The sequence below is a fragment of the Vicugna pacos genome, chromosome 11 (genome assembly GCF_048564905.1).
Source record: "Vicugna pacos chromosome 11, VicPac4, whole genome shotgun sequence".
Lineage (NCBI taxonomy): Eukaryota > Metazoa > Chordata > Mammalia > Artiodactyla > Camelidae > Vicugna > Vicugna pacos.
Genome location: NC_132997.1, coordinates 48,807,357 through 48,818,249, shown reverse-complemented (window position 1 = coordinate 48,818,249; position 10,893 = coordinate 48,807,357). Strand labels below are relative to the sequence as shown.

Below are 10,893 nucleotides of genomic sequence, written 5' to 3'. Positions count from 1 at the left end.
TGATTTCGTACATCCTGGACTCAGGCGCTCGTTCGCAGCCTAAATCGATCTGGGGTGTCTCTATAGTCGGGCGGGCGGGGTCAGGAGAAGCTGCATATTAGCCAATGGGTGAGGCCGGAAGGTAGAGCCAATGGCCGTGGATGGCACGTACAGGGAGGAGGAGAGAGGGGGCGGGGCCTTGAGAAAAGGAGGCGGTGATGTGATGAGGGGCGGAGCCAGACAGCCGAAGGGAGGGGGGCGCGCGCTGGAGCTTAAGTAAGGTGGGAGTGCGAAGATGGCAGCAGCTGAGGAGGAGCCGAAGCCCAAAAAGCTGAAGGTGGAGGAGCCGCGAGCGCTGAGGTGAGCGCTCCCTGACGTAGGGTGGAGGGTGACGGCACCTGCTGCTAACTAGGGCCCACGTGGGGTTGCGCGGCCCCGGCGTTGGGTGGTACCCTCATCACCGGCATAGGGCCAACGCAGAGGACCGGCCGCTCGGGGAACTGACCCCCCTGGCTGCGACCCTTTGGCGCCCGCCCAGTTTGGCTGAGTCGCCGCCTGCTCCGGAGAGGCTTCGCCCTCCCTTGGCCAATCAGAGCCCCGGCCGGGGGTACGAGGCGGCTGTGGGCAGGCTGAGGGCGCCACGTGGGAGCCCGTTCCCACTTGGGCTGGTGCGACCTGGGAGGACCGGACCCGACCTGAGCCGAGTCACACGCGGCCACCTCCTCTTCCCTGGAGGAGGAGGACTAGGAGAATGCCCAGCAACTGCTCTACCCTGGGGCAAAGACAGAATTCTTGGGGATTTTTCGTAAAGATCGCGGAAGGGCGCCTTGACCTTCCTTTTCGTACACTGAATCGGAGGCTGGTATCTTTGGAGACCATCTACCAAGGACCAAGACCCCGCCTTCGAGTTTTTGCGGGGGTGGCATTTGCTAGAATGGTTGGGAGAGGTTGATTTTTCTTTTTTTCTTTGCACTTTTTGGCAGCAGTGGAGGTAGTTCCGCACTAACATTTGCTTCACATGCGATGTGATGTTGCAACTTTTACTTATAAAAAGTTGTTGGTTAAAATATTCCTTCTTAATAAGTATAAAAGTGCAGTATGCGCATTCCTTGAGGATTTTGAAATGTCCCTTGGAAGGTAATGATTTTTCTATCTAAAAATAGACCATGTCAAACTGACTTAAAAGTATTGGGACACTGCTGATTATACAAGACAAATCTCATATCTTCCAACATTACCCTTCTTCACCTCTGAAAGAATGAATCATTCATAAATGAAAAGAAAAGATCGTTTAGGGTGTGTTCATGCTGTTTTGAATAGATGGTGACCAAATCCCAACCAGTGCCTTTAATATACCCCTCAAAGGGTTAGTGTGCCTGCCTTATAAGACGAAAATAAACCTTTTTTAAAAACGACTCAGGATGTTCTACTTTTGTTTTAAACTTTCAAACTATAGACTAAAGAAAAGGCTTTTGAATCAGATCTACCTGGGTTCAAGGCATATGCTTTCCCATTGGTCCATTATTAGAATACTTCCTTAGAAAGCACCTCCTTCACAAAGTTTCCTCTACCAAATTGGAAGACAGCTGCAACTTTCCCCTGCAGTCATACTAAACATACAGCCCTTAGATTTTCTCTTATACCCATTTGCGAAAGTGCTTTCCTATATTACAGATGAGGAAAGGGAAGCCTAAATAAAACAATTAGGGAACCGATGTATGAACCCAGAGTATATGGGTGCAGGTTCATTGTTGTTTTGACTTTACTTTACTTTTATATAGCCACCTAAGATAAGCTTCACTCTGCCTATGTAGCCTTAGAAGTCATGATAAATAATGATGTTTAATATGTATTGTTTCAGCATTTACCTATTTTAACTCATTAAATCCCACAACAACCCTACAAGGTAGACACTGTAATTATATCCATTTTACCAAGGAGTAAACAGGTATAGAGAGGTTAAGTAACTTGATCAAGGTCACCTACCTAGTAAGTGATGGGTTTGGGATTTAAATCCAGGTAGTCTGATTCTAAGCCTGTGCTCCTGATTACCACACTCTGCTTAACTTCAAGCAATTTATACAAGAGCCCTAGTGAACTGTTAACTCAGATTTCTGTATTTTCCCTTTTGTGTTTTTTTTGTTAATATACATAATTTTTTTATGTTGTTGCAAGTGTATGATTCATAAAAATTCTTAAACAGATACAATATATTTTACATGTCATTAGTGTCTGTTTAAAACTTATAGAAGTCCTTAGGCAGCTGAAAGTCATTTCATACAACATACATATATTGCCACCTGTAGACATGAAGTTAAAAGATTAGACACTTGGGTATTGGGATAAATCTCTTAATTTTGTGTAAAGACTTTGGGATTGGCTGTTCCTACGTTCATTGTATTTGTCTTTAAGGGTCTCAGTGTGATATGTGCTGAGTGGTTAGACTGCATGCATTATCTCTGATGACTTACTTGATAGTTAAGGGGCTAGCTACTGGTTTTGGTTAGACAATGGCTTATAAAGTCTAAGCATAATTTATTGTGTATAATCAGTTACTGGGGAACAAATAAATTTATGATATATATATATAGATGTCAGGGAAAGTATTTAGGGCTTTGTGAGAATTTCAGTTAGTTCTAGGGTAGCAGTTCTAAACCAGGGAAAATATTACCCCCACAAGGGGCATTTAGCAATGTCTGAAGACATACTTGGTGGGGAGTGCTAATAGCACCGAGTGGGTGGAATTCAAGGATGCTGCTAAACTTACATCCTACAATTCAGAGGAACCCCCGTACAACAAAAAATTATCCAGCCAAAATTGATAATAGTATGAGACTGAAAAAAACTCTTCTCCAGGGAGGGCCTCTGACAAGTCTAGCCTCCCTTTCTCAAATACACATTATTTTTCTAGCCTGGATTGCTATTCAGGGTATAGCAGTTACTGAAGTTGCAAAGAAATAAGCTAGGTCTATCATGTTCTCACACTGGGTTGGGGAACAGAAGGGAACATTAATTGAGTGCCAGACATTATACTTTATATATGTTCTCTCATTTAATCTTCCCAGAAACCTGTTAAGTAGGGGTAATGATCCCCATGTTACGGATGAGATATTTAGGGCTGAAAGAAGTCAAGAAGCATTTTCGGAAACTGCTTCCTAGATGAAGATGTTCTGTGATGATTACCTGTATTTAGGACCACTTAATTTTATTTTTCATTCTTTGGAAATAATCATCCAAGTTCATTTAGCAGTCACCTTTAAGAGGATAGAGTTCCTTCCAAGGCTTGTTGAGCACATGCCAAGTCTGTTCTTTCAGTTAGTCTTTCAGTTGCCGGCTATTTTAGGCATGCTGCTAAAAATTAGGTGCCTATCTATAGACAGAGCTTAAAGTCAGGTACCATCCTCCTCGTGGAAAATGAGTGGGATTTGGGAAAATGATACCTGATTATTCTGAAAGATGACAGCTAACCAGGTGTGAAGTAAAGTATCTGACCTTATAGAAAAGTTTGGTGGTAGACATGGGAGACAGCGGCCTCTGTTGGGGAACTACATTTGTTTGATCTGACTGAAGCAGAAGATATAGGCGTCCCGGCTTTGTACTGGACACATTCACGTGTATGCTCTTTCTATCTCTGTATCTTTCAGCTCTCAGACCCTAATTTTAACTGTTGGCTGAATATCTCCTTCTGAGTGTCTTGGTGACACTTTAAAGTCATATATATCAAACTAAATTCATCTGCTGTCCTAAATCTACACCTTCTTCCATGGTTCCTGCATCTATTAATGGCACCACTGACCTCTTACTCCAAAGTTTGGAACCTAGATCCTTTTCTTCTCCATCCCTTTTGCCACAACTCAAGATTAGCCTTTATTTTGCTTAGATTTTGTATTGGCTTCCTAACTGGTCTCTCCACCTTCAGTTTCAAGTTCTGCCTACTTGTCTTCAGGTGCAGCTCTACTTACTTATCATAGCAAACACTTGTAAACTCTGAAGTTGATGTTAGGAAGAGTTGAATCCAAAGAGCCCATGTCATAACTCTCTCTGACATTAGCAATTACACATTATTCTGGGTCATGATAATTTTAATTTCTATTAAAGAAACAAACTGCAATTCTCCAATCAGCAAATGTTGATCTTTTCTCAAATTGTTGTTTCCTAACCATTTCATTTACATGAACTAACTTTATTCTTTCCTTCTGTCTCCTACCTCACTAAAGACTCTGTGTTTTAAAATTGTGTGGTAAACCTGTATCTGTATCTGAGGTGACCAAGCAGTAGTCTCAGTGACCTCTTCTTTTAAAACACTTTTTTTTTCTGTTTCAGAAAATTCTCTGGAAAATTGCTTTATTTTTATAAACTGAGCATACTGTTCCTGGAATGGCCTCTTGTGAGGATTAAATGAGGAAAATATATGCAAACTAGAAAAAGAGAAAGGATGATTGATTGTGTGTCCTTAAAGTGTTGCTCAGTGCCTGGTCCTTAGCTGTTCAGTTAATGTTTGCTGAATGAATTATCAGCACTGCATAGTGTGGGACTGATAATCTTCACTTTTCTAGACCTTGTGTTTTTAAGAGTGCAGTCTAAAATTTGTAAATTTGTAAACTGAAGAGATTACTTGGCCTATATTTGCTTTGTAGGGTCTAGGGACTTTAATGCATCCCTAGTAGAACCATTTCTCAGTCTCTAAGAGATTCAGTTGACTAACATAGCAAGGAGTCTAGCCAAAAATCATTCATTCTTGGAGTGCATCTCTTGCCTTTATTGTCCTCTGCTATTGGATTTATTTCTCACACATGCCATTTTAATGTAATAAAAAAGTGGTATTTCTCATCCCTAAGCCAAAATCTCATAAGTCCAGAGAGACTTTCCACATCTATGTATCAGTTTTGAGAATACTCTAATTGGACCTACCTGTACCCACCACTGAACCAATCACTGTATCAGAGGCAGGAATTTTAGCCAGCCTTAGATATATTCTCATTCCTTATCCTGTGTGTGTGTGTGTGTTCTCACGCCAGTGGTGTTTTTATATATGGAGGAGTGGATGGGTATTGAGGGGGACACTCAAAAGTGGCCTGATTTCTTCTTTGTAAATTCAGAGGGCCTTTGGCTGGACCTTTGGCTCAAAGTCCAGCCAAAGTCTGTCTTCCCTGTAAAACTTTCCTAATCTGCGGCCCTAGAAATGGCTTCTTCTCTGATTGTATTGCATACTTTGTATTTTTGCTGTGCACAGTATGTGCATGTTTTATCCCGTCTACTGCTACTTGAAGTAAGGAAGCTAGTCGAAAGCTTAATGCCTTATAACTAATTATGCCATTGCAATATAGCAGGCTCTAAATTGTTGTTAAATGAACTAATTCTTAATTCTTTAGAGGTGGTTTAAGGTTATGTTTGTAGTACTCAGTGGTGCAAAATGGATTCATGTATTAGCTGTAAATTCTTATCCAATCAATAAGAGTTGATAGAACCCTTACCTGAAAACACCTCATGGTTCTTGGACCTTTCTTTATTCTTGTTACATAGAGTGAGCTTGTGTGTGAAAGAAATCTGATACTGGAGGATAGAGTCAAGACAGATGCACTCCTAGATTGCATTTCTGTTCTTTCTGGTGACTGTAGTGAGCTTTGACTATAATAATCATTTCTTACATTTGTCCATGGGGAAAATTCCCTTAGAATAAGTGTATTTCTCCTATGTAAGCAGTGACATTTTATTAAGGCCCTGTGGTCAGTGTTTTCTTTCTTTTATTAAAAAAATATAGTAGAATGGCTTATTTGGTGGAGAAAGAAATTTTCTGAAAGAGTGAATTTACAAAGAATAAATCAGTGACCTATCAAAATGATAAATCTTTTCCCTCTGGGTTAGCAAGTCCTTAATTAGTGAGATTATTTTCATTATAATTAGAACTCCAAAAACATTGAATGGCAATACCGTTCTTTTAAAAAAAATTTTTTTTTAAATTGAAGTATAGTTGATTTACAGTGTTGTGTTAGTTTCAGGTGTACAGCAAAGTGATGCAGTTCTTTTTCAGATCCTTTTTCCTTATAGGTTATTGGAAGATAATGAATATGGTTTCTTGTGCTATACAATAGATCCTTGTGTATCTGTTTTATATGCAGTGGTGTGTATCTGTTAATCCCAAACTCCCAATTTATCCCTCCCTCCTTTTCCCTTTGGTAATCATAGTTTGTTTTCTATGTCTGTAAGTTTATTTCTGGTTTGTAAATAAGTTCATTTGTATAGTTTTTTTTTTTTTTTTTTTAGATTCCACATATAAGTGATACCATGTGATATTTGCCTTTGTCTGATTTACTACATTTAATAGGATAATCTCTAGGTCCATCCATGTTGATGCAAATAGCATTAATTCATTCTTTTTTATGGCTGAGTAGTAAGTAATCTATTGTATAAATATACCACAACTGTTTTATCCAATCATCTGTTGATGGACATTTAGGTTGCTTCCATGTCTTGGCTATTGTAAATAGTGCTGCTATGAATGTTGGGGTGCATGTGTCTTTTCAAATTAGAGTTTTCTCCAGATATATGCCCAGGAGTGGGATTGCTGGATTATATGGTAACTGTATTTTTAGTTTTTTAGGGAAACTGCATACTATTCCCCATAGTGGTTGCACCAATTTACAATTCCACCCACAGTGTAGGAGGGTTCCCTTTTCTCCACATCCTTTAGCAATACTGTTCTTAATTTCATAGCATACTGTATAATAGTGTACTATGTAACCAACAGATAATACCACAAAATGGTCTTTTTAAGAAATTTGTCCCTGTTGACTCATCCAGGAGGAGTCACTGGAAAACAAAATATAGCAGAAGAATCAAATTCAGATGTCTTTGGTTTCTCAAATTCCTCTAAGCTTAATATAGCAAAATAAACAGTTTTACTCTCTAAGCCCTGAGCTGAAGTCTGAAAAGCCATGTTAAGTTTTTGAGTAAACAAATTAAAGTAGAAGAAAATTATCTTCTTTAAAAATAAACGGTTCAAATGTGTTGTCTTTGAAGTTAACCACATTAGATATTTGAACATTTCCTTGTTTTACAGGCATGACTGAGGATGTCTTAGCTTCCTCCTAAAATAAGAGTTTTTCACAAATTGTTTTTCTTAAGCAGAGCTGAGACATTAGTTATCATTTTCAGTTCTTAGTTTTGGTGAAGGTTAAAGCTGTTAAACTGTAGAAGTGATGCAGATTTACACCGTATGTCTCTGTTGTCACATACCCAAGAGGAACTGATTATATTACATTTTAGCCAAGGATAGCTCGTTGATCACATTAAAGTATGTTGACATTTATACTTTGTCTTGTTTGTTTCACTTAGCACTTGCATATCCACAGGTATAGAACTAGACTGTTTAGATTAGAAATATTATAATAAAACATAGTTATATTATTAAATTCAGTAAGTAGTACTAAAATGTTTATTATTAAAAATAATATTGTAGTAAAAAATAACTTAAAAATGTTTCTTTTTTTTTTTTTTTGGAAGGTTAGAGATTTGGGTTCCTCTCTGCATGGTAGGTTTGACTTCTTTGAGTGTATTTATCCCTATGCTTGAATACTGTAAAGGTGCTCTGTAGAGAAATATATAAATTTCTAGACTCACACTCACAGATCCTTAGATTGGGAGGGATATTAAGTTATCTTTGCCTCCTATCTCAGACAGGAATCCCTTCTTTAGCACCCCTCCTCTTCTATTTGTATAGCACTCCTCCCCTAGATTCAGCACAAATATGGGAAAAGGAGTACATTTTTCCACTAATGGAAAACACACGTACATACACATTAGAGACCTTCAACCTCAGTTCTGTGTGAAGCTTGAATAAACTACATTCCTAAGAAAACCTGTTAGTATCTTGTAGACATCAAGTCAGATTCATATCTCTTTAAGGAATTTCTTGTCCAAGATATTGCTTCTTTATATTCATTAAACAGGTTAAAGCAGACTCTCCTTGCCTTTCTCTTCTAGAAACTTCTTTGTTATTTCCAAAGACTGTTTGGGAATGCTGGTGGGAGTAGGGGTAGGAGCAGGGGTGGGAGGAGACAAATCCCCAGGTAGGGTGGAGCTGAAGTTTCCTCCAGATGATGGGGTTGAAGTGTGAAAACAACGCAAATCTCAGTATTAGCCAGATGTGGCTTTGAAATGGTCATTTACAATTTTATATGATTTTTGAAAACTCTTTGAATATGTTTTAGACTCTTTAGATTGTTAGTGCCTGAGGGAGTACTTAAAATCAGAATCTATTATTTCCCTTGTGCTGTTTGGAGAATTGAAGCCCAGTGAGGTTTAATGATATCAGTCAGGTAACACAGCTAATTACTTAAAACTGCTGAACGTCTGAGGTGAAATTTGATCCTAAGTGTTATAACTTCTTCTGCTGCCTTCTGGAACAAGAAATGAAGTGTCAGTCTTTTTTTTTTTTTTTTTTTTTTAAGATAAGGATAACATGTTTAAAGAATAAGTCAAGCACTTTAGAAGGCCACCAGGTAACTGTCTTCAGCCAAGGAAACAGACCCAGAGAAGTTAAGGCCCCCTAAGTACTAAGCTCTCATTTTACACTCAGGACCTCTGATTCACATTTCTTGCTGTTTATATTACACTTTGAAGACACAGATTGAGACACTTGTCAAAGTGAATTCTGTATGTGCTAGATAAGCACACTAAAGAAATTCTGTGGCAGTGTGTTTAGTAACCTTGTTTAGATTTTTTTTTTAAGGTTTTCTTGCTCACATATGTAGGTCTCCCCTGTCCTCCTCCCTGCCCAAGGATAAACATTCTCTTGTAGGATATACTTAATTGTATGCTTTGCAAATGGATTAACTCATTGAACTTGAATTTTGAGCAGATTGTGTTTCCCATTAAAAACCTTGGGCTGGGGAACGTATAGCTCAAGTGGCAGAGCACATGCTTAGCATGTACAAGGTCATGGGTTCAATTCCCAGTACTGCCTTGAAATATAAATAAACCTAACCCCCCTCCAATAGTTTGACTCCTTAAAAAAAAAACAAGAACCTTTGGGCAAACCAATTTTGCTTATGTTTAACAGTTAAAATGTTCCAGTTAAGAAAATAATTTCTTTTTTGTTTTTTGGGTTTTTTGTGGGGTGTGGGTAATAGGTTTATTTATTTATTTTTAGAGAAGGTACTGGGACTGAACCCAGGACCTTGTGCATGCTAAATATATGCTCTACCACTTGAGCTATATCCTCCCCCAAGAGTATAATTTCTGATAAGTTTTTATTTACTTTGGAGATTTTGCACATTTCTCAATATTGATATTTATAATTTGAATCTTATGGCTTAGTATTATTAATTATTATATAATATGGGATAACCATTACAGTTACAGTTCAGAGAGTTTAATATGCCCAAGATTATACAATAAGTGGCAGAGATAGGATTCAAACCTGAATGTCTTATTTTTAGTAATTAACTAAAATAGTCAAGTATTGTATAAACAATAGAACAGAAATCAACAGTGATTTGTGTCATTAAAAAATAAGTCTTTTGCTTCAAAAAGTACTCATATTGTATATTAAACAATTACTAGTAATCTTTTAAAAAGCTGTTAGTCCTTTAATATTATTAATAATTTCAAATTTTATAAAAATGTTCTATGAGATCTGAGATGACAGTGATGAGAATTCTTTTTTATTAAAAATGACCTACAGCCACAATTAGTCTTGGACCTCATACAAAGGAAATAAAGCAAAATTTTTAAAGAAATGATGAAATGTTCAGTTAGCCTACTTTTAAGAGTATGACTATAACATTTCATTAAATTCAACTGATATTTAAAAACCTGAATTTCATAATGCTTGATAACCGAAGGAAGAGGAAGTAGGGGAGGGAACAGATCTGTGAAAAGAAGGGGGGAGGTAAAAGGAAGTGATAAAAAGGGAAAGGCTTAATTCCTCTTAGCTATTTCTGATTTCTGTGTTAACTTCCCACCTCAGACATCTCTGCTTTTCAGCTTTTCACTCAGCTCTGAGGTGCATATGCTAGTTTGTGAGAAACTTCTTGTTATGAACTGTTATACCTATGGGCTGTTGGCATGATGCAAGGAAAAGAGCTTTGTATTAGGAATCAGACACCTGGGTCCCATTAGGGTTTCTGTCTAGGTTTGTGTGTGTACCTGTGAAGTTAGTAGTGTAGACTAAAATGCTTTTCACACTGGACCATGCATCAGTTTTGGTGCAGAACAAGTAGTATTTTATGAGGTAAATAAAAAAAATCAGTGCATTGAATATGGTAGCGGCAAGTGCTGCTCTGTGAAACATTGTTTCAGTTATGTATATGTATAGAATATTAGGTTGTAGTGCAAAATATATTTTTCACCATGAGTTTGACTTTTCTATCCCAAAATTTAGTGGCTTAAAAGAATAGCCATTTTATTAGAATTCATGGTTTTGTGGGTGGTGAATTCAGACATGTGGCTTGACTAGTTGATTCTTCTGAGTAGACCTCAGTAAATATTTATCGAGTTAATGGGTGATTGGTTCCTTAAAGTTTGTTTGTGCAGTATCAGATCTATGGTGAAATTGAAATAAGAAAATCTTTTATATAGAAAATATACTTCATAAGATTACCAACAATATTTTGGGCAGGGCTGTTTATTCTGTGATGTCCTTCATACATTTTTATGTTACAATGCCCTTTTATGAAATGATAGTGATATTTAATTGTATAGTTTAAAAATATATTCTTGGTAGCATAAGTGATTGGGAAGCACCATTGTCCTCTACTTTTAGATTGGAAGTTTTCTTTGAGTTTTAGAGATTTGTGGTTCACTGAAAATGAAGAAGCACTATGTAGGTGTTCTTGGGAGGGAGTTTTGCTAAGGATTCTTACTAAATAAAGCTCAGTCAATCAAATGTTATTATATTCTTCAAATTCTCCT

The 10,893-nt window shown here is 37.6% G+C and overlaps 1 protein-coding gene across 2 annotated transcripts in view; it reads left to right on the top strand.

The window, feature by feature from the left end:
• The first annotated feature begins 206 nt into the window (after positions 1 to 206).
• The window catches only part of ADK (adenosine kinase), a 410,069-nt gene continuing 399,382 nt past the window's right edge, over positions 207 to 10,893 (top strand). For both annotated transcript variants that reach the window (XM_031682313.2, XM_072971270.1), the window contains exon 1: positions 207 to 339. In XM_031682313.2, coding sequence (XP_031538173.1) covers positions 275 to 339 — 65 coding nt within the window. In that variant the 5' untranslated portion in view covers positions 207 to 274. The remainder of the gene's footprint in view (positions 340 to 10,893) is intronic.